Source organism: Petromyzon marinus, chromosome 45 (assembly GCF_048934315.1).
Source record: "Petromyzon marinus isolate PM22_M1 ecotype Great Lakes invasive population chromosome 45, UKy_Petmar_22M1.pri1.0, whole genome shotgun sequence".
In the NCBI taxonomy this organism is placed as follows: Eukaryota; Metazoa; Chordata; class Hyperoartia; order Petromyzontiformes; family Petromyzontidae; genus Petromyzon; species Petromyzon marinus.
In genome coordinates this window covers 6,549,708-6,576,843 of record NC_133711.1, presented here as the reverse complement: position 1 = coordinate 6,576,843, position 27,136 = coordinate 6,549,708, and the positions used below count along the sequence as shown (strand labels likewise).

At 46.5% G+C, this 27,136-nt stretch overlaps 1 protein-coding gene and 1 long non-coding RNA gene across 2 annotated transcripts; one reads left to right on the top strand and one right to left on the bottom strand.

Annotated features, from left to right (window-relative positions):
• Nucleotides 1–80: 80 nt before the first annotated feature.
• Nucleotides 81–22,827, top strand: CEP76 (centrosomal protein 76). The gene is made up of 12 exons (XM_032971066.2): nucleotides 81–492; nucleotides 2,432–2,605; nucleotides 3,125–3,239; nucleotides 3,803–4,051; nucleotides 4,966–5,154; nucleotides 5,373–5,470; nucleotides 6,159–6,287; nucleotides 6,747–6,935; nucleotides 7,620–7,786; nucleotides 12,502–12,838; nucleotides 13,265–13,482; nucleotides 15,079–22,827. Exons 1-12 carry the CDS (start codon nucleotides 430–432, stop codon nucleotides 15,215–15,217), a joined length of 2,067 nt encoding a protein of 688 aa, XP_032826957.2. The 5' UTR covers nucleotides 81–429; the 3' UTR covers nucleotides 15,218–22,827.
• Nucleotides 7,912–12,767, bottom strand: LOC142930917 (uncharacterized). Its single transcript, XR_012946900.1, has 2 exons — nucleotides 12,656–12,767; nucleotides 7,912–9,648 (listed from the first exon to the last, which is right to left on the bottom strand). It is a non-coding gene; the product is annotated as an uncharacterized LOC142930917 (long non-coding RNA).
• Nucleotides 22,828–27,136: the final 4,309 nt, after the last annotated feature.

Here is a 27,136-nt window from a genome sequence, read left to right as displayed (position 1 = left end):
AAAAAAACGTGACTTTTTTTGTTCGTCGATATTTTTTTTTGTATGCGCCACCTTTTATATTCACTCAGCCGCACGAGCGAGTGACGAATGTGCACCTCGCACGATATTAATACGGGAACGTATCATTTTTAATTATTACGACGTCATCGTTTCCCGCCCTTTAAACCTAATTGGCGGGAACGTCGCGTTGCATTTGCTAGTCCCGACAGGCGCCGTCGGCTGCAATCCTCGCCATCCCATTGGCCGGGGTGCGCCTAAGGAGCGCTGCGAAATCAAATCGCTTGGACGTGTTTATATTCCAGAGTCACCCGCGCCAAGCGCGTTCGTTTAACAATGTTGTTTTACTCTTCGCAAAGATATCACCTTTAAAACTCGCACTTTTGTATCGCTAAGGTGTACACGGTTGGCGAGGGGAGGAGGCGGGGAAACATGACGTTGCCTCCCGAGAAGGTGTCGGAGCTGAGGCAAATCATCTACGATCAGCTAAATCGCGTAAGTAACGTTGATCGGCCCTTTCGAATAACCGCACAAAAAAAATTGGACGAATTGGTCTAACCGGGTGGTTGGGAGTGTAAAGTGAGCGGCGCAGTTGCGCGAGTAAAATTTCGCGTTTTTAAATTAAAAGGTTGCCAATTGAGACTTCCTTTTTTTGCGGATAATAATGAGTTGTCGCGGTTAATAAGGTGCTGCGCGTCGTGAGGATCGGGTGCCGTTCGCTGATTGTTATTGATGATCCCCAGTTATTTATATGCGGATAATGAGATGCAGTTAATTAGTGTGATTTTGAGGCTATTTTGGTTGGGGGGTTTTGCGGCTTAACTTGTGCACATTTCGTCCTTTTTACTTTGATATCGTGAGGGTTCTGCCTTTGTAGTGAGGGTTGTGAGTTGACGCCGAGGAGGGGGGAGGAGGCGCCTCGCCCCCCCATGTGGAGTGACGTCACCCGCTAATTAATATTAATGAGGGGGGGTGTCCATTTGGAGGACGTCACCTTACAATGATTATTAATGAGGGAGGGTGCTCCATGTGGAGTGACTTCACCTGATCATGATTATTATTGAGAGGGGGGGGGTCCATGTGGAGTGACTTCACCTGATCATGATTATTATTGAGAGGGGGGGGGGGTCCATGTGGAGTGACTTCACCTGATCATGATTATTAATGAGGGGGGTCCATGTGGAGTGACTTCACCTGATCATGATTATTATTGAGGGGGGGGAGTCCATGTGGAGTGACTTCACCTGTTCATGGCTGGTCGACGTGGAGTGACGTCACGAGCGTTGCACACAGACATTCTTGGCTCATTATAGTCGGTAATAATAATGGGGGGGGGGCTGTCCATTTATAGGACGTCACCTGCTCATTATTATTATTGAGGGGGGCTGGTCGATGTGGACTGACGTCACGAGAGTAGGTATTATGACGACAATGAGGGTGACAATATCCGCGTCATTCCGGTTTGCCAGTAGGTACTTCTTTCTATAAAATAATAATAGGTTTTACCCTTTCTGGCAATAAAACAGGTGTTAAGATTTTCAAACACCAAATATAAATTCTAGATTTAAAGCTTTCGTGACTGCAAGAATCCATACTCTTTGGTTCTATTCGGTAAAGTCACCTTACAATGATTGGCACTCTTTGGTTCTATTCGGTAAAGTCACCTACGTGACTTTACCGAATAGAACCAAAGAGTACCAAATATAAACCTTTTATAAGGAATCATGTCTGCATTAACCACAAGTATGAAAAAATAATAAACCTATTATTATTCTTAGTTTTTTCGGTAAAGTCACGTTGAAGAGAAACAACAAAATAACAATATATATATAAATAAATATGCCGTTTTCAAAATAAATTTATGCAAACCGACACACCTGATGATGACCGTTTGAGTTATGGTCGAAACGTCGTGAGAATTTTTTATTGTTTTATATATATTTTGTTATTTTGTTGTTTCTCTTCAACGTGACTTTACCGAAAAAACTAAGAATATGAATTACTGCGGTCACGAAAGCTTTAAATCAAAATTTAAACCTATTGTTTCATACTTTGATAGGTCCCATTTTGTAGCTGCTCACCCCAAGCTATAAATGCTGTGATAGTGCATTGTCTTTGTACTGTTCACCTTTTGGCATTCTCTGGTCTGGCACTGGTGAGACTAGTCTGGTTTAGGCCAATCAGTTTCAAAGACAATGCATGTATGTTTGCTTGTTCACCACAAGCATGTGTGGTTAATGAAGACATGATTCCTTGCAAAAGGTTCATATTTGGTGTTTGAACATCTTAACACCTCCTGTTTTTAGTGCCAGAAAGGGTAAAACCTATTCTTATTTTTTCATACTTTAATACTTGCAGAAAGGTCCAATTTTGTACCTCTTTCTGATAATAACAATTACAACGATGATGACGGTGCTCTGTACCGGGCATTCAGATGGACATCCAGAGCACGGTGCGCGCTGTGCTGGCGGATTCCCTCCGCGGCGAGGGCGGCGAGGGCGGCGAGGGCGGGCGCAAGCAGGTTCCCGTTTCGGAGCAAGACCTCCTGCAGGCACTGCACCAGCGTGGGGTGGTCGACCAAGTGATGGAGCAGCTCGCCTTCCGCCACGTGAGAACCCGCATACTTCATTCACCCCGCCCCTCTCAAAGCCTGTTTTTGTACGAATGTAAGTATGTATGTTGAACTTATTTAGCATTGTACGTAGCCAACCGTGCTCATCGGAGGTGCGGGGGAAAGGACAACAAACTCATTGTCGTGATAATTTTCCACGTCGCCCACACTCCTTCTCCACATTGCCCATGCCCTCTCTCTCCCCCACTCCATTTCCCCCCCATGTGTCCCCGCTCTTGTCGGCTCCGAACACACTCTCCCACCTTCACCATCCCGTAGACCTACCCGGTGAAGTATGGTAAAATAACCCCCGTGACTGACGTGGCATGGGGAAGCCTTCATCCCTGACTGTATTAACAAATGGCTGTAAATTAAGTGAATACAACAATTAATTAAATCACTTAAGTTATTTTCACATTTTATTAAGGTATGTTTGACCGTTCAATATCACCGAATACTGTTTAGGTTTGGAGTGCGATTCCTGCTTAACTTTTCCAACCACTATCTTCCACACAGGGGGATTGGAATGGCGATAGTGGAGGAGATGGTGTAAGAGATGGCAGAGGTGATTCATCTCCACGCAAGCCGGCGACACATGTGGTGGACACAGACCCAGCACAGCTGCGAAAGAGTGAGTTACACAATCGTCCCTTTAATCTCATTCCTGCTCTCCAAGCCCGCTTTTCTATCTCCTTATCCCTCCTCATTTGGGATGCGGAACTACTTCGCTCGACTGTTTATCTGCAGAAAACTCGATGAAAGTCAGAGGAAATATTGAAGTGAGGAATTATCTTGTCCATCAGAGAATAGGCACTTTTAAATTAATCCGCCTCTTCTTTTTAAGGTCTCGGATACACATTGTGTTTTGGGGACACAAATGAGAGCACAAGGCGACATGTGGCGATATACCGAGACTCAAGGAGACTTGGAGATAAATTGGTGTACATGGAGGCAAATTAGTGCACTAGGGGTCAAGTGAAGATGCCTGGAAATGTATAGGTACAGATGGAGACACATTGAGACAGGTTTGAACTAATGGAGACAAGCGAAGGCAAATGTTGACATACAGAGATACAGATTCACGTGGGGGGCATGTGTGTAAAAATAACGACACATTGACAAAGGGTGGTAAAAAAATAAACTAAACCCCTATCCATATATGCCCTTTCACCCTCCATCTTCCTTCACACCCAGCAAACATCGACCCTGGCCGTAGGTACCTGCACTTGCGGGTGCTGGGTGGGCGCGCGTTCCTGGAACACCTGCACACCGGGCCGTCGCCTCCTGCCTCCCCACCTGCCGGCACCCCGGGGCGGCCAGGCCCCACGCTCACACTGCACCTCAACTTCCGCTCGCAGCGCTTCCGATCGAAGCCCGCTGCGTGTGCCTGCGAGCCGGACCTCCGCGACAGCTTCCTGCTGGAGCTGCACGACGGATCGCGTGGTGAGTGTTTTCCTCCCGGTCACTCGTCCATTCATTGGTTATTGCCGTGGCCTCATCGGTGATATAGGGGCTTTTTTAATGTCACTTTGAATAACTTTGGCTGGGCCATTTTTGTAAATGGGTTTCGATAATATATTTTCCTCTTTGAAAAGGAGTCGTTAGACTCGGTGAGACATTCCTGGAAGGTTCCCTGCTCAGACACATTGGATGGTATCTACCTTCTTTAGTGGCCCTAAACCAGTGATGTAAATTCCACATTAATATGGCAGGGGTCAGTCTATGATTCATATCCCCCTTTCTTCACTTTGCCGTCCTCCCATTGACACCCAGTTTAGATATTTTATAGTGAGCAGGAATGTATGAAAATTCTGTGGTGCAGTTGATTCAGTTCATGCTAGTTTCAATCAATATATTTTTAGAAAAACTGGCAATTTAAATTCTAATCAATTTACTTTTTTCTTGCTCCTCGGAAGGAAAAACCCCAATGATAATGGCTGAGCTATGTTGGTTAGGTTTTCTCATAATTTGCAGAAAGTGTTGGTTTTAGTAATGTTGCCTTTAAGCCAGTGCTAAGGGGGACCTCATAGTGTAGAGGTAAGCCCTCTCCGTATATGGGCTCCCAGAGTCATGAAGACAGTCGTAAACATCGATGGCTGTACTGTAATGATTAGTCTTAATGAGGACGTAACTGGTCTTAAGTTGTCACTTGTTTCGATGCTGCTTGAAGGGATGGCCACACTTGAGTTGGTGGCTACACTCTCCACTACCTTTGGAGTTGGTGGTCTAGACAAGGCTAAGATACATTTTCATGCAACTTGTCGGTGACATGAAGTGCATGCAAGGCATTATGGGGGACATTCGTGCTGCTGCTGGACGTGAGCACATCTTTGCGTGTCATAATTTTTACCATATAGGAGAGGGCGGCAAGATGGCCGACACGACTACGCTACTGGGCATGAGCGACCCCGTGCACCTGGTGCTGGTGAAGACTGACCATGTCTCCGTGGAGACGACCCTGGTGACCTCGCACCGCTTGGAGTGGCGGCATGTGCTGGCCTGCCCCACTGCATGCTGGGACACGGCCGTTGAACTGCAGGGAGTGGGTACGGCTTGATAACACTGCAACGATTACCAGCGTTACTCATCATCGTCGTTGTTATCATCACAACAATGCTGGAATTGAGTAACAGTTACCTACGTTACTGCTCGTCGTACGATGGTTGAATGATTGCGATGAAGAATAGTAACGTAACATTTAACTATGTTACTATTCATCATAACGATGCTTTGTCTTTGTGTGAACACGCTTGCGACTTTGCAGGGTCTGAGTCACGGGTGGCGGTGGGGGTTCTGCACCTGCGCTTGGAGCTGCACCCGCGTCTCATTCACACGATCACACCCGACGTGCTCAACACGCAGGTCAGGTTCAGATGTGATCTCCCAACCGCCCTCAAAGCCAACCCTGTAATAGCAATGCCTCCATTCGCCCCTGCACTGCCTACTCACTGGAGACCCTCTGCACTCAGCATCATCATCCATTATCTAATTGCAGCTGAATGAACGCCTTCCCAAGCTACTGTATTGCCATCCCTCCTCAGGTTTGCGATGGAACAATGCATCGTGCTCTTGTGCAGGAGCCAGTTTCATCGTTCCGTGTCCACGGTGGATCCCCCTCGTGGGGGTGTTCCATCCTTTGGTTACCATTCTCTTGTTCATATCGACCTCCCTTCTTGTGGTGTGTCCTGCGCAGTTAGATATTCTTGAGAGTCAATGTGATGCCTCAAACTGTCTCTCGGTATAACTCCAGGCACGCACCTCCACTCCAATGCTTCTTTTGAACACTTTTCAGATTTAATTCCATTTTATTTTTCAGCGTCCATGCGTCTGATGTCTTACTCGGCAGTGTGCACGACCAGCTGTGATGTGCATTCTCAACTCAAAACTAGAACAAAAATGCATATAAATAACGATAGTACGAATGACAGCCTTGGGTATGACATTACATGATAGCTCTATAATACTAGCATGCTGCTCACGACCAGTCCGACTATTCGGAGGGAATCTTTCCTCTGTGTGCATCTGTCTGGCCTTGCTTGCGTCATCTCAGCTGGGATTGGAGCGCCAGCGAGCGGCGGAGAAGGAACGTCTCTTTCTCGTCTACGCCAAGCAGTGGTGGCGCGAGTACCTGCAGATTCGACCTGAACATAACAGCCGTCTCGTCAAGATCTTTGCTCAGGTGAGGGGGTGCTGGTTGAGTTAACGATTATTTGGAATTTATCGGTATCTTTTAATCCAGGCGTGGTGGCACATGCCTGTAATCCAGTACCTATGTAGGCAAAGGGTGGGCATATCACATATCTTTTAAACTTCAATCAAGGACCTCTTTTAATTTGAATCATCGCTGTCTGCATCACATGGGTTGTGTTTACCAATTATCAGACACGTGTAGTGTGTAATTTAAAAAAAAATACGAAGACTGGTAAATGTAGAAAGTTGTGGTCAACTGGGAGGACCGGACTTTTGAGAAAACCCCGAATTAAGTGGTATTCATGCTGCTTTTGCCCACACTTCCGATTAGCACAGTTGGCTACGTACAGTGCGAAAGCAGTTCAACATACATACAAAACACACTCAACCTTATTTCTCTCTTTTTGTCCACCCTCATGCCTCTCTCGCACCACTCCACCATCTCCAGGATGAGAACGGTACAAACCGGCCGGTGTGCGCGTACGTGCGTCTCCTGCGAGCGGGGCGGCTGCTGGACTCGCCGCGGCAGGCCGCCCGCTTTGTCAGCCTCCTGGGCTACGAGCGAGCTCAGGCAGTGGGCGGCGGCGCCCGCCACGAGATGTGGAGCAGCGCTTTCGCCTTCCTGTGCCGGGGAAAGGTGGTGCAAGCGGCTCTCACTCACTCAACCCGCAGAGAGATTGACAGACGGGTGGACGGACAGATAGACTGACGGGCATAAAGATGGATGGACAGACACTGGGCAAACACCTTGACCTTCCTGTGCCAGGGAAAGGTGGTGCAGCGGCTGTCACTCGCTCAAATTAACACATTGACAGAAGCGCCACGGTAGCTAGAGACGTTACGGAATCTCGTCGGATTTCAGAAGCTGATGGGGGTTTGAGCCTTGATCGTGCTTGTATACGGTGCTACGGTGGTGATGTTAACTACCTCGCCTGGTATACAGGAGGCCGTGGGTTCGATCCCGACCCTGACACCTGTATATTTGGAGTTTACGGTGTGTTTCTCTCATCATGACGGTGGCTAGGAGATGTTAACTACCTCGCCTGGTATGCAGGAAGTCTTGGGTTCGATTCCGACCCTGATGCCTACTGTTTATTTCGAGTTTGCGGTGTCTCTCCCCATGGTCGCGTGGATTTTGCTCAGACGGATGGATGGATGGAAGGAAAGATGGTTGGACGGCAGAACACTGACCACACCCTCTCATGAACCACACTGTGTGGGGAGGCACTCATCCAGCAGTGGGTTGACAAACGTGTGCAGATACATGTACACTGTTGGGCTAACGTTCTGCGGAATGACACGGTCACCCTCTTCTCCACAGGGCGACTGTGAAGACCACGCGAACCTCCTGTGCAGCCTCCTGCTGGGCTTTGGCCTCGACGCGTTCGTGTGCGTGGGCACCAAGGCGAAGGGGGAGCCGCATGCCTGGGTGGCCACCCGCTCCACCGACGGCACCGCCACCTTCTGGGAGAGCCTCACCGGCCACAGGTCTCTCATTCGTTCTCCCCGTTACTGCACGGGGGTCACGCTGCTCCAGTCGCGCATTCACTGCGTGTGATTACTTTGAGATCCAATACTTGCACATCATCTATAAACTTCCATAAAGACCCAGATGATCAATAGACTTGCATTGAGACCCACAGATGCACATACACTTACATGATCCACAGACTTGCATACGGACTCATACACATATTTAGAGACTTCCATCTTTCTCAAAGTCACAAGTGCCGTTATCGTGTGTGTACATTATCGTGCCACTTACGGTAAATCCTCACTTAACGCACTTTTACACAACATGTTTTCGCTGTCACGCAGTCGGGAACACTTTCCGCAGAACGTGGAATGCGCCGGTTATAATGTAAAACACGCACCCGTTATAATGCGGTGTCTTGAATGGTCAACGACGCAGTACTTTCTAGTTCTCGATATTGTAAAACAGTGTGATATTGTAAAATTGTGTAGCTTATTTAAAATATCTGAGTAGCACCTTGGCAACAGACATGATACAAATGTGATTTATTACTATAAAAAATATGAAGATAGATTCAAGAGATGCCTATGACCAATTCACCCTTTTGAGCAGCAAGGTGGCGCAGTGGTAACACTTGCGCGTCACGTCAAGGGGGTTGTGGCTTCGATTCCCTACTCGGGCCACTTTCTGATGGTAGTTTGTATATTCTCCCCCTGTTCTTCAAGGGTTTCCTCTGGGTTCTCCGATTATCTCCCATCGATAAAAAAAACACACACATACAATGTAACTTGTATTGGCCAAATCCACATGTTGAAAAAAATACCTGGAAATTAGTAGATTTAAATTAATATACATAGCAACATCGCCCCCTACTTTGAAAACGTGGCAGGACCCTCTTGATGAAGAGTATTGACACTCAGGCTTTCCTGGGTAAACACTCATAATAATCTGTGCCCCAAATCTAGTGATCTCAAATGCTAAGCATGTTTAAGCCTGGTAGGTACTTGAATGGGTGACCACTAGGACTAACCAGGTATTGTCGAGATAGATGTGGGCTTGGGAGGTGGGTACTCTGGTTTCTTTGCACACAAAGCAAAACTCTTTATTTCAAAAGGAAATTATCATATCCTTAACACATGGTCCTGCTTATAGAGAGCCATGAAACTCAATGAGGCTTTCCTAGATAAATAAATCCCATTATTAGTATTACTCCAGTTTCCTCTAACATGCAAAATTACTCATTAAGGAACTGGCCGAACATCACCAGTGCAGTCATGAGCCTCGGCGAGCCTTTCCTGTGTAAATAATGGACTAATGTCATAATATTAATTCCACAAAGACCGCTCGCAAGGTTGTACGTGTGCTGCTGCACCAATGATACAGTGCAGTGTATGTCACAGAGACTAAACAAATGACGACCAGGAAATTCAACACCGTTTAAAGAAAACGTTCTTCTGACTGAAGGTTTGCCAAGCAAGGATTCACGAGCCAAAACGCTGTGCTACAATGCGTGTGCAAAAATGCTGCTTACGCAAGTTGGCCTCGATAACGATAATAACAATTAATAATTTTACCCAGGAAAGCCACAAACAGCCCAAAGATTCCTTTTTCCAGGAGGGTCCTGCTACACTTAGAATGTCTGGCCAACACAAATTACTTTTGTATGGTTTTTAACTATGGGAGGAAACCAGAGAACCCGGAGGAAGCCCAGGCACAACAGTTGCAGAGCGTACAAACTCCACACAGAGAAGGGTGCCCAAGTCGGGAATCGAACCCAGGCCCTTATTGCTGCGAGGTACGAGTGTTAACATTGTGCCACCCTATCGCCTACAGGCGTCTCTGCTTCCGGTGTAATTTTCATTCCAGTCTTGGGCTTCTGAAAAAGAGGCAGGAAATTGGGTGGAATAATAACTCTATTTGTTATGAATATATACATTTTTTCTCACGTGGAAAATTTGTACGAAATGCTATTGTGTGCCGAAGTGACGAATCGGGGATAGGAAAGTTATAACATAAACAGACAAGGGTCTGTTTTGCAGAGTCAAAACAAAATAAATTGACATTTCGGGGCCACCAGCCTATGGGCCTTTTGGACCAATATTTTTTTTACCAGCAGTGTTTGTTTAAGCAAGGGTACTTTGGACCAGTCTCAGCATGAAATACAATGGATTTGTACGGAGATGGAATTGAGGAGTCTCTCTCCCTCTTGTGTCTATTGGACTCCAAGTCTATGACTCTCCATGGGTCTTTGTGAGCGTACACCAGGGGTCGGCAACCAAAATAACAAGAAACAGCCATTTTTTTCGAAGTCTGTCAAAAAAACCTCTATTTCAAGGGCCGCAATGCATGTGAATAACGTCACAAAGCAATCCTTAAAGAGCCCCATGCGGTTCCGGAGCCGCGGGTTGCCAACCCCTGGCCCACATCCTTCAATACAATGTGGATTATATATCTTATAAATGTGTTCACAGCTCAAGATACTGTACAGTGTCAATATTTATTTTTATTAGAGAAGAATAAGTCATAGGCAAAGAAAATAAGATCTTGATCCTGGACTTGAACAAGGGGCAGAGATTCGACAGCACGGATGGCAGGGGGAAGGGAGTTCCATACTATGGGAGCAACAGCCTGCAACATAGCAGTCTCTTGTCTGCTGCTAGAAATCAATGTTCCGAAAGGCTTTCTACTAGGCTACCAGATCAAATGTTATTTGAATATATTTTTTTTTTTCCCATATCCTTGCATTATTTCCTAAAATTTGGCAAATGTGCATTAAAAAAATGACACGAAAGCAAATGACCACAATGGAAAGAGCATTGCCTAGGACAGCACAGTCTGCCCATGGGGTGGTTCAAAAGGTCATGATGTGGTTATTAATGCTACAGCAGCAACTGGATTACCAGCTGCACACAATCATCGGGAAAGCAATTTCCCCGGGTACACAGAGGACAAAACAGCGAAATAACAGCACCTGAATTCAGTTCTGGACCCTTTCACTTTATCACTTGCGAGGTTGCTGTTGCCGTCGTTGCAGCATTGTTCAGATATTATGGGGAGTGGAAGAAGTGGAGAAACGGTGGTTGTTTTATTTGTTATATATAACGTAGAAAATGTCCGTGTTGGAGATTTGGAGGTTAGTGTGTTCTCTCTCGTGCTTTGTGCATGAAAATTAGGTGATCTACAGTTTTTTTATATTTCAAAGAGAATACCCTAAAATCCATAATAGAGCTTTTTTGGATGAGATCGCGTACATTTAAATGTGTCGTTGAACCCGCCACCACAATACACAGCCAATTAGTAAATTTTCTCACATAAATAAAAATGCCAATTCGTTACTAGTTCAGCACACCGGTGTGTTGGCGAAACGTCATACCCAAAAACCTCTAATGGATGATATTAGTCACAAAAGCCTATGTGTTAAACCTTCAAAAATATATAGCTCTTGTAAAAACACATAACTTATTGGCACATTGGTAAATTGCTTTACCAGCATGCCAAAGGAACGTCTTCAATAATTGTATATCACCTGCTTTTACACATGGTTCAGAAACATAAGACATTGACAATGAAAAATCGCACAAAGAAGCATGGTTGGTGCATCCTTGGAGTGGCACAGAAAAAGGAAAATTTGAAAAAGAGAACACGTGCATGTAGGACATTCTATTGACTGCTGAACAAAATAAGTGGGCTGAGGGAGGACATGTCACACGCCAATTGCATCCAAAGGACGAAACGCCCGAGAGGATGCCTATTGAGGAGATGGAACAATTAAATCTTAGTTTAACATGTAGTAGGCTTTCGCGAACAATATCATCCATAAGAGGTTTTTTTTTGGGTTAGAGTGCGTAAATATATAAATGTGTCATTAAACCTGCCACCACCCGACACAGCCAATTAGTAAGGAGGTTTGTCACGTAAACAGAACATGCCAATTCGTTACTAGTACAACACACCGGTGTGTTGGAGAGCAAAGCCACAACATTAACAATCTGAGTACGACGTTTTGCCAGTAATTACAACTAGCTTCATCAGGCGACAGCCAGACTTAAATCTCGTGTGCGCAATCTCGATGAAAGCCTCCCGTGCCGTTTTGGGTCATGGGGTTTGTTTTACCAGATTTCATCACGCCGTTCAGTGCATTTTTAGTGCAAGGGAGGCTCAGGATCAGTTCAGATATCACTCGCCACTGATGTTAGTCTCGGCTTGGAATGACATTCAGGTCGATGGGTTTAGTACAAAGCAGTCATAATAATGAACAATATTAATATTCACTGGGCCTAGTCACATCTCTATGAGCCTGCACTGACTAGCTGGGCAAAGTATGGTAAAAAAAAAGGCCTCCCAAAACCCACACGACAGGGAGGCCCTTATCCAGCAATGAACAATTAACCCTGACTCACGCGGTGTAGAGGATGCCCTTATCCAGCAGTGGATTGACAAATCGTCTTTAAACATACGCTCTTCCGGCATACCCCAAATTCCAGCTTTACCACTTTTGGCTTCAGGAGGTTTTACTGTAACGACGACGAACACCTTAACAATCGCCGATATAAATTTGTGTAGAGGATGCCCTTATCCAGCAGTGGATTGACAAATCGTCTTTAAACATACACTCTTCCGGCATACCCCAAATTCCAGCTTTACCACTTTTGGCTTCAGGAGGTTTTACTGTAACGACGACGAACACCTTAACAATCGCCGATATAAATTTTGCAATCAACCTACCCAGGTACGCGCATCGCCCGATAAACCTGGACGACCCGCCACTCCCTCGCGCCCAGCAGCATCAACAGCACCACCCGTACCGCACGCTGGGCTGCGCATACAACCACCGCGCCTTCTATGCCAACTGCGGACCGACGCACGCCGTCGATGCCACCCACCTGGACCTGGCGGACGGCACGCGCTGGAAGGCGATGAGCCGGGACGCCGTCGCCTCCGTCACCACCGCCGGGCTGGCGACGTCGGCGCTGGCGCCGCCGCTCCGCCCGCCATCCATCGACCCCGCCGACGCCGCCAGACGGGTGGAGACGGAGCTGAGGCTGCTGGTGGAGGATCACAGGAAGGTGTGAGCCCCCTTTTGCGTGGAGGAAGTGTGGTCGTAAAAAAAAAAGGAACAGGAGAGTGAATAGTGAAATGCGGAGGTGGGACTAGGGTTACGGTGAGGTTCATATGATAGGGATGGTGTTAGGGTCCGTTTGGTAAAGTTATTAGGTGTTCGGGGTAGGTTAATGCTACATTCTGATTGGCTAGTGTGTTTAAGGGAAATTGTCGTGCTACGGTCTAATTGGCTAGTTTATTATTATAGGGAAGGGCCCGGTGTGCTTCATAGCTAGACGGTGATGTTAGGGTGTGACTCGCGTTTCAAGGACAACGTTGGGGCCCGCCAGCGCACACTTGCTTCATCACGTGGTCCGACCAGGAGAAAATATAGCGAAAGTAACCTTTTCTTATCATACCACCCTTGTATGCGCACGGCGTTCGGCGAGCAGGACCTAGGCCTGCAGACGGCGTGGGACCCGGCGCTCGCGTATCTCCTCTCGCCAGCGCTCGCTGCCTACGAGTGCGAGCGGGCGGTCGGCGTCGCCCCGGGAAACGACGAGTTCCAGGATGCGGTGCGTCGGTTCGTGCCGGACGGGCACACCTTCAAGGGCTTCCCCATCCACCTGCTCTCCAGGAACGCTCGCCGCGCGCTTGCCACGGCGCTACGGTGAGTGCTGACGGGCGCACGGACGCGCGCAGAGACGCGGTACAGATACGCATGCACGCACAAACATTTATAAAGATCCCCGGTATAGCTTACTGAGGCTGTTGGGGCAAGTGCTGTCAAGGGAGAGGACCTACGAAGGCCGGCACGGCGCACGATGAAAGTGTGGCCAGCACCAGACCCAGCAGCCTTTTTCTCTCCAGTGCTGGTGTTTACGTGCCGTACCAGGTACTCGCTTAAAGTCGAGTCGACCTGGTGAATGCAAAGGACTGGGTTCAGTTTTTTTCCACTGCTCTTGACTATGATCAGGTCATTGGGTTAGAAGTGCAGTGCACTAACCAATACAAAGATCCCCTGCATCGCCTGAACAGACTGTTGGGGCAAATGCTGTTAGCGAGCACCTTTTGAAGGCGGGAACGGTACACGAGGGAGTTGGTGGCCAGCACCACGCCCAGCCGCCTTTGTCTTTCCAGTGGCGATGTTTACACACCGCACCAGGTACTCATTTGAGGCTGAGTCGACCTAGGGGAGGCCCACGACTGGTTCAGATAATCGTCACTGGTGTTGGCCGTGAGCGGGAATCCAACTCGGGTCGCCAGGTTTGTAGCGCAGCACGCTAACCGCTACACTACTGCTCCCCACTAACCAATACACCACCGCTCCCACATACACACGTGAATAGACGTGTACAAACACGCACATGTTACGCGATGTTGGTGTGCACGCACAGAGAACACGCAGACATGTACGTGCATACCCACCTACGTGCAAGTCTTGAAGACTGGTTGAGGTGTCACTCACTGATGTTAGCCGTGGCCTGGTATCAAATATGGATAACCAGCTTCAAGGTGCCGTGCGCCAACTACTGCCGTGCCTCTCCCCACGTACACACATACGCACAGCCACACACGGTGTTAATGACAATGGTGGAGTCTTTTTTTAAACACGTATGTGTTGGATAGCTATATATAACCACAAGACATGACCTTGAACTTAAAAAAAACATGTCATCAACACTGCCTTGTAACAGAAATGTACATCACAGCAGCACAGCATGTCAGGCAATGTGAGTGGTAAGCGTTTTCTTTTCGTGTCTCCCTTTGTGCGATACTCTTTCGCCAGCCTGATTGTAGATGGTTAAATCGCATAGTAGATTGTGTATTGAATTGTGTCCTGCTGCGTGCTGCAGTGGTTAGAATGGATGTTTCGTAATCACAGAGTCCGTTGCAAATCCGAGCAGGGGTCAAAATCGTCCCTCAAATCCTTTCAGCGTCAGTAGAATAAGTACCGCTTTGTGGGAAGTGGGGAGTGGTTGTCCTTGGGATTGACTTGTCTCCATCATAGCAATGTAGAATTTCCCTGCGAAAGATTTGACAATCGCGCACTTTCACACCAGGCTTGGTGGCTCGCAAAGAGATGCATTAAGGGGGCTGTAAGATGCCAACCTGCAAGGCAAGCAATCAAAACCTGGATCTCATCAGCGGAGTCAGGCTTCTTTAAACAAAAACACTGTCGAGGCCCCGATCCAACAGCGGCACATTACTCCTGCGTACTGTAATTTCGCGTCGCCGCTCACCCCCGTACCCTCTGCCCCCCCAGCTCTCCGTTCTGCGATGAGATCGTGAGCTGCCGGGGAGACGAGGTGCGTCTGGCGGTGCGAACCCGCGTCTTCGTCTACCCGGAGAACGCCTGCGCCGTCTGGATCATGTTCGCCTGCACTTACCGCTCCGTGCTTTGACACTCGCACGGTGCGGGCGGGGTGGGGAGGTGCGGTGGGTGATGGGTGAGAGGGCGGAGTAGCGGAAGAGAGGGTTCATTGGTGGGCAATGGGTGAGAGGGTGGATGGGTGGGATGAGAGGGAGGATGGTATGCAGTAGATTATCGCAAGCAGTTGTTCAACCTTAGTTGGAAGAATGTCCAGATCACGTTTATATTTCGGTTCAGCTGCAACAGTCTTTTTTTTAGTCCCAAATGTAAAAGGTCAACACAATTTGCTTTTATTTTGTAGACAAGTTTCAGCCAATCCCAAGGATGTGATTTTTTTCTGACTTATCATTAAATGTGGTAAAGCTGTGATGCAGGGGTTATTGGACTCAATAAATCCCAGCCATGGCTGTCAGTGATAACCTCAACCGGTCCTGAGATCACCTTTTCACTAATGCTCGCTGGCTACCGTGGTGACGTAAAAAGTTTCTCGTTTGTTTTGTTTAGTTAGGTGGGAACTCAAAGAGACCAGGATAGCCTAATTTGTAATAGTGACTTAGTAAAAGCGAAACTAAAATAAATTACAGCCATGAAGTGAAAATACATTTAAAAAAACAACGATCAAATGAGAAATCAAAAATATTTCAAACATAAAATCTATATTGCATCAAAGTTAAATATTAAATTCCCAGCAGTACAAATTGGCTCGGGCAGGATAATGGGAAGGAAAGAGGGGGGATAGAAACAGGAGATTTTACATATGGTAACAACTACAATTTATAATGTGCTGCAATGTTCAAGAACTTGAAGGTACAGAACCAGAGCACATAGTCCTTCACATGCCAGCCTGAACGGGCGTGCGCCTGAGCGGGCGTGCGCCTGAGCAGGTGTGTTCTTAGTTCCATTTATTTGGTATAGCCCTGTGAGCCATTCGGCTCTTGAATCGGGTGCAACCGCAACAAAAAAAACAAAAACATGAACAAGAAAACATCTTAAAGTGACTGTGATGTGCAAACAGAAAATCCAGGAAAAAAAACATCAAAATATTCCTGAAATAGCACCGTACACCAGCGCTGTGTGCAAAAATCCCAGTGGGATGCAAGTCAAACAACAACAAGAAAACTTAGATTAAGGCCATCAGTCTAACTCCGTACTACAATAAACAAAAACATGGCCAAAACAAAAAACGTTTCGAAATCACCAAAATAAAGCCATAAATGCAATGTAACAGTGATCATAGGGACTGTGACAGAATTTTTTACAATAAACTACATAAATAACATGCAACACCAAACCCTAGAGCCATAGCAGGCTGCATGAGTCACTCCACAACAACAGGAGCATCAGTCGGAGTATCACATTTTTCAATGCACCTTTAAGATCAGCACACTAAATCCAAATACAGTTAATACTTTGCAGTGGTCATCCGGAGCGAAATATTTTATTTTATTTTAGGCCACTGAATAGCAGTGGCAGCTAGGGGTGTACAACTCCTCTAGAGCAGTTTTGAGTGAAGATCTCATAGGTAGTGATTCAAGTTGCAGTTTATTGGCAATAGCATTCCAGACCCTGACGGCATCAATAGCAAAGGCCCTTCCTCCGGTTTTTGTACGGCAATAGGGAATGTGAAGCTGGTAAATGAGCGAAGACCTGAGGTCAAATTTGTTCTTTGAAACAGATAGGAGATCCAGCAAGTAGTCTGCGGATTTTTTTGTAATTACATCGTGAATAAATAAGATCTGGTGCACAAGCCGTCGAACATTAAGAGATGTTAAGTTTGACCCAATGTAGAGATCACAGTGGTGAGTCCTATATGGGCAGTTCAATGTAAATCTTAAGGCCGAGTAATAGATGGAATCAAGCTTCTTCAGTACATTACTTGGGGCTGATTTATACACGATATCACAGTAATCAAGTAGAGGAAGTATGGTAGCCTTTATCAATTCCAAACGTAAGATAGGGGGGAAGCAGTGCTTGTGTTGATACAGAAAACCAATTTTTATTGTTGTCTTTTTACCAATATAATCAATGTGATCTTCAAAATTCAGTTTTGAATCCAGGATGACCCCAAGATACTTATAGATCTTGACTTGCTTTATTTGATAATTATTTAAGGAATGTAATTGGGGAAAAATTACTTCCTGCTTTAGTCCTGGTGAGAAGCATAGCACCTTGGTTTTGGAGGTATTCAGGACTAGTTTAAGAGCAACTAGCTGATGTTGTAGTTTGTTGAAATCACCCTGGAGCTTAGCAATTACGTCATCCGGAGAGCGGCCAGCAGTAATCAGTATCGTGTCATCTGCAAAAAGATTTACCCTGGAATGATCCAGGTCAGTGCCCAAGTCATTGACATAAAGAGAGAACAAGAGGGGGCCGAGGATGGAACCCTGTGGAACTCCTTTTGTTATCTTAACACTGTTTGACCTCCAACCATCTGTGAATACAGTTTGGGTGCGAGAAAAGAGGTAATATTTTAACCATTTTACTGTGTTTTCGGAAAAACCGAGGCAACTTAGTTTACTAAGCAGGGTGTTGTGGTCTACTGTATTAAAAGATTTGGGCAGGTCAAGAAAAAGACAGGCACAGTACTGCTTATTATCAAGACTACTGTAAATTTGATTCAGAGAGTCTAATGCAGCAGATGTGGTGCTGTATTTTTTTTGGAACCCAGATTGTTTTAGATGTAGTAGATTGATGGTGGACAGGAAACTGCTAATTTGGTAGTTCAATAATTTTTCAAAAATTTTCATCAATGGGGACAAAATTGAGATAGGTCGGTAGTTATTGGGATCATCTTTAGGGCCCCCTTTGTGAAGTGGACGGACATAGGAATGTTTCCATGCTAGAGGAACTGATGCTTCTTTGATGGATAGGTTGAAAATATGGGCTATAGGTTTGTATATTAGGTGACCAAGAGTTAGTAGAGCAAAGATGGGAAAACTATCTGCTCTGGTAGAGGAGGACCCTTTGAGGTAGGACAGTTGTTTCAGAACATTACTTTCGTGGATTGGCTGGAAACTAAATTCGTTTAATGTTTGGACAGGGGTGTAGGAATTTGCATGAGCAGGGGTGACTCTCAATACATAAAAAAGATTACCAGCTTCAGAAAAATGAAGGTTAAAATTGTCAACTATTTTTTTGGGATCTGAAAAATATTCCCCATTTCGGTTAAGCTCAACGGGCAGATTGTCTGTTTTGGATGCCTTTTCAATACATTTGATTGTTTTCCAAAAAATCCTGGCATTTCCATGTAATTCTAGGAGAGTGGAGGAAAAGTAGGCATTTTTTGCATGCCGTATTTTTTTGACGCATCTATTCCTTAAATTCCTGTATTCTAGCCAGTCATTTACCAAATTACTTTTCTGAGCACATGCCCAAGCCTTGTCCCTAGTTTTCATGAGCTTTGTAATCAAAGGATCATACCATGGTGGGTGGTTGCCTTTAGTTTTAATTCTATTCAACGGAGCATGTTTGTTAAGAATTTGGAGAAACGTGTACCTGAAAGTCTCCCAAGCCGTAGTCAGGTTGGGGATATCACAGACCTTGTCAATATCCGAGTGAAGCACATCATTAGTAAATGCCTGAGTGCTGAAGTGCCTCAGTGCTTCTCAACAATTTTAGGGGGGCTTTGGGTCTGGCTGATGATCTCACCCCAAAAATGGAGTGATCACTAAGGTTATTACCCAGAACACCAGTCAGTGCGAAATTGTGAGGGGCATTTGTCAATAGGACATCAAGCAGAGTTTACTGTCCCGGATTGTTTAGGTTGGGTCTTGTGGGGACATTTATTAATTGAAACAGGTTAAGTTAATCTGTAAAATTTGTGGCCACGGCCGGCGGGTTTAGCCAATTCCAATTTAGATCACCCACTAAAACTATTTCACCTTTAGGGAGGCCCCCAAAAAGCTCTCTCAGTGCAGATGCAGCATCAACATCCTTCCTACTAGGCGGTCGATAGCAGCACACTACCAATATCTGTTGATTATTTGGGAGAGTTATTTTGAGAGCCAGACCTTCAAAGCAACATTTTTTAAACAAGGAGTGAGCTAGTGAACATGCAATAGTATTACGAACATAGATGGCAATTCCACCTCCTTTAGATCCTCGGTCAAGCCGAAAAAGGTTGTAGTTGTCAATCGCAATCTGCAAGTCATTGACGGCAGGAGTGAGAAATGTTTCTGTTAGGCAAAAAATGTCCGGGTCAAAATTTGCCACTTCTAGTTTTAGTTGACTTAATTTAATCACAAGCCCTCTGATGTTGACATGTAGAACACCAACACCTTTCCTGCCAGAAAAATCTACAGAATTATACGAGTTCTTTTCATTTGGGCCAGGATGAAGCTCAATACCACCCAGAAATAAGAAAAGTAGAATTAATAGTTTGCACAAGTATTTTCTGTGAAAGGATGAAGAGTGGCGAACCTTGGACGAATAGCAGTAGCTCGCAGATGGTGTTATTTTTAAGAGCAGAATGAAGTTTGGAAGGAGTGCTGGTGAAGTAATGGGACAAAGATAGGGTTTAAAAGGATACAATGATGGAGTGTAGAAGTGTCTATGAGCTGTTTCATTAGCAGGTGTAGTGGCAAATCGAGCAACAAGTATGGACGCAAAGTAACGAGGGTAGCTGTTTGTAGAGTTCAGTGTGGCACTTGATATGGCCAGGAGGGACAGCAGTAGGATACACAGCAGGAGAATTGCCATCTCTAAAATATCCAGGGTAAACATTAACTCACAAGCAGAAAGAAAATATATATACTTGTAGGCCGAGCGCTAGAAAAACGTCTTGCCGCAGTCGTCACACATGCATGGCTTCTCGCCCATGTGCTAGGGTTGAACAGCGCCCCCCCCCAGACAGAGACAGCAGATTTTTGGCTGTTGTGGGCTCGGCTGAACCGCTTGCACCACCTCCTTTCCCCGCCGCAGGATGGTGCTCGAGCTAGCCCTCCTTGAGCTCAGCCCACGACTGGAATGTCGTTTCTTGGCCTCTCGTGTCTCTGCTGCCCGACCAGACGGCCCCATTGAAGCCCACACAGGGGACTCTTCATTCACGACCCTTGGCCGTCTTGACGATCTCCTTGAAGTTTTCCAGGAACACAGCTTGGAGTCCGTGGCAATGTTGCTTTAGCAGGAACACAGCTTGGAATCCGTGGCAATGTTGCCTTGGCAGGAACACAGCTTGGGGTCCGTGGCAATGCTGCCCTGGCAGGAACACAGCTTGGAATCCGTGGCAATGTTGCCTTGGCAGGAACACAGTTTGGGGTCCGTGGCAATGCCGCCTTGGCAGGGACACAGCTTTTGGTCCGTCGCACTATTAACTAGGCCTGGGCCATGTCTTGAGGAAGATCTAATCAGGCTTTCGAGAGCTTCCTCTCGTGGCGGCATGAGCCGGCAGTTGCAGAACTGCACCTTTACCTCTGCAACATTTATGAACAGCTCGAACCACGATAACATGACAGACAATTAATCCCCAAATTACATTTAACAAAATTACTTATAGATTAAGGGGTGACATATAATCTGCAATTTATGGATCTCGGTAAAAATTGTTACGTTATTAAACACCTTCTATGAGTAAACAAATTAAAAGTTTATACATTTAGGTCTACTAATCTGGTACTAGGCGAAGCCTGCGGCAATATAATTGATCCTCAATTTAGTTTTTAAAATACTTATAGATTAAGAGGTGACTGATAATTTCCCATCGAAGGACCTCTGTAAAATGGTTAAGTTATTAAATACCTTAGATGGGGAACTAAATTAAAGTTTAAATCTTTAGGCCCGAGGCCTACTAACCTGTTATTAGACGAAGCCTGCGGCGTGAGAATTAATCCTCAAATTAGTAAAAAATGCACTAACAGATATAGGGGTGACTGAAGATCTGCCACCTAACGATCTCTGCAATTGTTACGTTTTTAAACACCTTAGTTGGGTAACCAAATTAAAGTTTTAACCGTTAGGCATAATGCTTGAGGCCTACTAACCTGTTTCTAGGCAAAGCCTGAATCCTAATTACGTTTAATTTACTTATAGATTAAGAATGTTCCATAAGAACATTTATTAATTACCAGAGTGTTGATTATGGGTGATGGTGTTGGGGATGAATGGTAATCATGATGGGTGGTGAAGATGGATTGTGATGATGATGGGTGTACGTGCACGCGGGAGCACGCAAACGCCTGTCCAGACTAGTCCAGACTAGTGTAGTGTACACACGGCTCACTCGCACATGGCTCACTCGCACACACGGCTCATTCTCACACATTCTCACGCACAGTTTACACTCACGCAAAACAACTCAGAAAACAACTCACACGCTGCTACACACGCCGCCGCCATCTATGATGGGTGGGTGGGTGTGAGCCTTGAGCTGAGAGTGGGAGAACTCTCCCAGGTTGCTTTGTGACACAAGGTGCACAAACAACAACAAGGTGGTGATCAGAGAAATAAAAGATGTGAACAGAGGGGCAGCAGGTGACGGTTTAAATTTGATTCGGTAAATGAGGCCGAAGGTGCGACCTGCTCCACCGTTTACGATAGCAGGGAAAGGTCGCGTCAAGGAGATGGCCTATTGATGTCTGTGAGACCAGAGCAATTGAAGACGTCGCCCGCAAGGATTAGGTTGCGATTTACACCAATGATAAAGTGGTCGAGGAGGTCGGAGAGCTCTGACAGTAAGAGATTAACGTTGCCCTCGGGCCGATGGCACGAGAAACAGATTTCTTTTTTTCTGAGCAGGTTTTAGACAGGCAGACTGAAGTTAGAATGATGTTCGTCGACAGACAAGAGAACAATTGCAGTACCAATATCTGGACTCCACGATGGTCTGATGATCTTGGCTAATGAGCAGACATGACCCAAGTCTCCTCAGGTGAGAAGTACGTGATGGTGTCACGAATTAGGACAGTGTATTTCTGAAGACGGAGCACGAGTTCTGCCAGTCCCGACTCCGGCCTAGTATGCCGGAGTTGGGACTGGTTACCGAGGTATCAGTTGCCATGGAGCCCCCTCATTCTTTGCGTAATTGTCCAGGCCCGCAGCCAAGGCAGCGTCATCAGTGTCATCCCCACACGGCTTGTTCTGTAGCAGCTCCATGGTTATTACGATTTTAAATTGGTACAATTTTGGGACCGAAGAGCATTGTAATTGTAATCTATTACGCTTTCACGGTGACGAGTTGCCGTGTCACACCCGTTTGGCGGAGGAGGAGGAGGCACTGGGCCACTCTCGGTTTTCTGACCACACCGGAGTCGGGGATTACGCGCCTCTATGCTTGACGTAGGCCACCGCCAGGGGCAAGACCACCTCAGTACCCGTACGCACGCAGGGGGGTTAACTGTTGAAGGGGGCGCTCATTGACTGAACCTCTTCACCTGGGTTTCCATCCCAGCAGCCTAGCCATGTGTTTCCCGTGCGAGAGAGAATTGGCAAAGTTCGGTGCTAGATGGAAGCCCGAGGGCCCCTTGGATAGTGCACGGACTTGCCGTATAGCAGAATGTGATATCAGTCATTACAAAATGCACTTGTCTTAATATCTTTGTTTGCATTGTCTTTATATATTATTGTGTTTTTTCCTTTATAATTAAGATGTATCTTGTAAATGGCAATGAATATATATTTTGCAGTAAAAGTATTTTGTTGAACAGATATATGTGGTGTTTGTGTTGAAATTCAAAAGCTAATTCAGCCTCGTTGCTCAAAAGAGCAATTGGGTAACGAAGAGCAACTATTTTAAATTCCACTTTCCCGTGGAATGGGCTATGTGTTGAACATTTAAAATAAAATAAAAACATACGCTTGTACAACCCCATCAGTCTGCTTCGAGGTCGTCCCCACACCGTATGAGTCGTGGGGCTTATTTGGCCATACTTCACCACACCGGTCAGTGCCAGTTAAAGGCAATGAGCCGTGAAGTGCAGTACAACACCGAATTGTGCTGTACTGCCCTCTGCTGCCTACCACATGGCTGCATTTGCTGAAGTATCAACTGTAAAGCATTAAAAACCCCGCTAAGCCTTGAGTTAAGTCGTACCATCTCATTGGTGGTGCAGGCCTGCGATCCAACGCTTTGGGGGCGAGGGTTTGCGGATCGCGCAGAGCTTTGCTAGACCCCGCCCCCCTGCGCAGTAGACCCCGCCCCCCTGCGCAGTAGACCCCGCCCCCTGGCGCAGTAGCCAGCAGATGGCAGTACGACAGTGTTGGTGAAACCCGTTGTTACGTGTGTACCTTGTGAGTGTTATCCCGTGAACATCTTTGGTGGGTTTCCTCTGGGCACTCCAGTTTCCTCCCAACACGGAAGCCCAACCCTCCCCCCCCCCCTTCTTAAAATGAAATTGGCCAGGACCCTTTCTGCAAAAAGTGGTACTGAGACCCGGTGAGGCTTTACCGGATAAACAAGTGACGTTGTTTTGATCATAACAAACACACAACCCTGGCGGTACTCCGTTAATGAAACCCGTCAATCTTTTTGAATACCGCTCTACTTAGAAGAAACAAGCTTATTTTGTTTAACATACCAGTGACCGCATAGCTGTACCTTCCAGGGTTGCAGTATTCCCATCTTAGCCCCTCCCCTACCTCTTGCTAAAGACCCCAACCAATGTCCTTGCACTCTTCAGATCTCTTGCCACCCACGCAGTGTGCTTATCTTCCAATCTGTTCCAGCAGTCTCATCATCTCTGTCTACTCTCAAACCCCTTCCCTCCGATCGTCCTCCGTTACATTAGTATGTGTGTCTTGTGATGTCCCTAGGTAGGTGTATCGCCTAACTCCATTTCAGTTACAGTATTCTCGCTTCATAAATTCCATTTCTGAATATCTTGGTTTTTTAGTCTCAAATAATGTCTTGTTTGGTCCCTTTTGTTTAATTCAAAGTCGTCCATATTCCATTGCTCTCTGGTGCTCTTGTACTTTCCTTATTCTTCAGTAAGGGGCCAGGTTTTCTGGTGTGGTAAAATACAATCGTGCAGTAAGTTTAACTCCCTGCCGTGTTTTTTTGGTTCAACTGCGGCGTGTGTGTTCCATATCGCGTCCGACGTTTTTTGCTCCAGCAGAAGCGCAAAAACCGAATCTGAATATTTATCCTGGAGGAATCCAATGAGTTGTAAAGCTCTTTTTCAAGAGGTGTACAGTCGGGGCAGGTGAGAACGTTTAAGAAACAAACAGTACAAAAACACGACAGGAGTGCAAAGTTTAAGAAAGATAAACAAATCACTTAAAAAATAGAAATAAACAAAAACATGTCTTACCAGGTGAAGCCCACTGAACTTATTAGCGTTTTTCAGAAGCGACCTGGCCACAAATAATAGCTGAATGAAGTGGCTTATCACGTGGAAATGTATAGCAGCCAAATACTCTAAACGCATGTTTCTAAATGTGGAGGGATAAACCGGAGGACCCGGAGAAAAAAATAATCCACACGACCACGGGCAGAGAGAGACATGCAAACTCCAAATATACCTGCGTTAGGGTCGGGATCGAACCCCCGACCTGCATGCCAGGCGAGGAACATACCATCATCGCGCAACCGTGGTGCAAGAAAAAAAATACGTTATCCCAAACTATTCAAGACCCGAAAGCACATCGTAGAAGCTACTCGGCAGCACAACCGCAAGAACCTACGCAGGATTAATCCATGGGTTTCCTTTTCAAACGCGGTGCAATTTGTTTATTATTTTTTAAACCCCCCCCCCCCTTTCCCTCCGTGAAATTTTGCCCTCAAAAGTCCCCTTGCGTAAATAACCGACGACGATGGGGGGGGGGGGGGGGTCCCGAGTTGTGTACGGAACCAACAATCCCGCTACATTTCACAGCTGCGTTCATCTCCCAACCCCCTCGCGTGACCAAAGACAAAGATTCCTCCCTGTATAGCCTTACCAGACTGTTGGAGCAAGTGCTGTTAGCGAGCACAATGAGGGTGGGTGGCCAACACCACGCCCGGTCGCCTTTTGTCAGCCGAGTGGCGATGTTTTTACACACCGCACGAGGATACTCATTTGAGGCTGAGTCGACCTAGGGGAGGCCCAAAGACCGGTTCAGATAATCGTCACTGGTGTTGGCCAGGTTCGCAGCGCAGTGCGCTCGCCGCTACACCACCGCTCCCCTCTACACTACCGTGACCCCACACACACACGGAGCGAGAGAGTCATTTCTCACAACGCAGATGACCTTGCATCTTTAACCCCCCCCGATGATGATTTTGCACCACTGTGAGGATTTACACACGCAAGTGGGATCTTTACCGGGGAGCGGGGGGCAGCGGCGGGGCGGGATACAAATAAAAGTTGTGCGTGATGTAGGTTTAGTGAAGTTTAAGAGATTTTGTATACTTGATTACAATTAATATGCTTGCTTACCCAGGACACAGCCAGATAGAGTCTCGAGGTAATTATTTCGAAGGTTCCTGCCAAGTTTTCGAAGTTGGCAGGGGGGAGAGTCGATGATACTGCTGTGTGTTTGTGTAATCCCAATTGCTTATTTGAGCAGGTCATTTTTCAGCATTGGAACGTTTTGGTCAACATTGTTTACATTTTGTGTTGTTTTTGCCTAGAGGCAGGAGACAGGCGAACCCAGGAGGAAACCCATGCAGAACGTGGAGAACATACAAACTCCACACGGACAGGCGCGCGGGTAGGGAATCGAACCCAGGATATTTATTTTTGTTGTTGCGAGGCACAAGTGTTACGATGACACTACCCGGCTGCCCATATCGTGGACAGTGTGTGTGTGTATGTTTGGTCCTATGGATGTTGTTTGCACCTATTAATGGATCGCACATGGGAGAGATTGCGGTCGGTATGTACTGTGAATGGGTTACTCTTGAAAATATTATTGAAAACATTTGGTGATGGGGAGAGGTGGCCCAGCGTGGGGGGAGGGGGGGAGGGTGGTGATTTGACGTCAAAGATACTGAGCCTGCACCGCTGAGATCCTGGGTTTGAGTCTAGATCTGTGAGTCTGGGTCTCTGTATGAGTCTAAGGGTATCCGTGTGAGTGTAGATCTCTATGTGAGTCTGTGGGTCTCCGTGTGAGTAGATCTCTATGTGAGTCTATGGATCTCCGTGCGAGTCCATTGTCGTCGTCGTCTTCATCTTGTAACCTCCCGCTCACGGACAAAGGCCTCCCCCCCTACTTCTCTCCATCCCTTCCCTTTCCCCAGCTCCTCCTGCCCAGCCGTCCGGCCGTGGTCTCCGAACTCGCTGTTTACCTCTCGCTGCTGCCGTCTCCCCTCCGCTTCTCTCTCCTTTTCTCTCTGCGTCTCCGCTCCGGAAGTCCGTTTCGTCTCTCGTCAGTAATCCTCACGGCGCGTGCTGCCCAGTGCCACTCGATTTCTGTTGCTTTAGCAGCAGCAGCATTGGTGACCCCTGTCCCTTTGTCTTATTTATTCATTCCTCCACCCAGCGGTGCTTAATCCATTGGTAGATTTAAATAAATAAAACATGTTTTCTAAATAAACACAGTGCCCAGTGTTAATCAGTCAGCATTTAATGGCGCCCCGGTGGTGAGATGTTAACTACCTCGCCTGGTCTTACAGGAGTTCATGGGTTCGATCCCAACCCTGACGCCTGTATATTTGGAGTTTGCGTGTCTCACTCCCTGTGCTGGCGTGGATTTTTATCCGGGTCCTCCGGTTTTTCTCTCCACATTTATAAATCAACATCACGCGTTTAGAGTATTTAGCTGCTTATACATGTCCACGTGATAAGCCACTTCGTTGAGCTATCATTTGTGACCAGGTCGCTTCTGAAATAAGAGCTATATGGCTCAGTGGACCTTACCTGGTAAAATTGACAAAAATATTTTTCATTTAAAAACAATCCACAGACTGAGACTTGACAAAAAGTCCATGGGTTGTCACCAATTAGGCTATTGTTATTACATTTGCCAACCCAGGAAAGCCTCACGGAGTCTCAAGACTTTTTCAGGAGGGTCCTGCCCAGTGTTCGAAATAAAGGGT

Excerpts from the sequence above, each read along its gene's own strand:
- CEP76 (XM_032971066.2), top strand. The coding sequence starts at position 430 with ATGACGTTGCCTCCCGAGAAGGTGTCGGAGCTGAGGCAAATCATCTAC. Across the intron at positions 5,155-5,372 it reads CGTTGAACTGCAGGGAGTGG|GGTCTGAGTCACGGGTGGCG; the intron begins GTACGGCTTGAT and ends GCGACTTTGCAG. Across the intron at positions 6,936-7,619 it reads CCTTCCTGTGCCGGGGAAAG|GGCGACTGTGAAGACCACGC; the intron begins GTGGTGCAAGCG and ends TCTTCTCCACAG.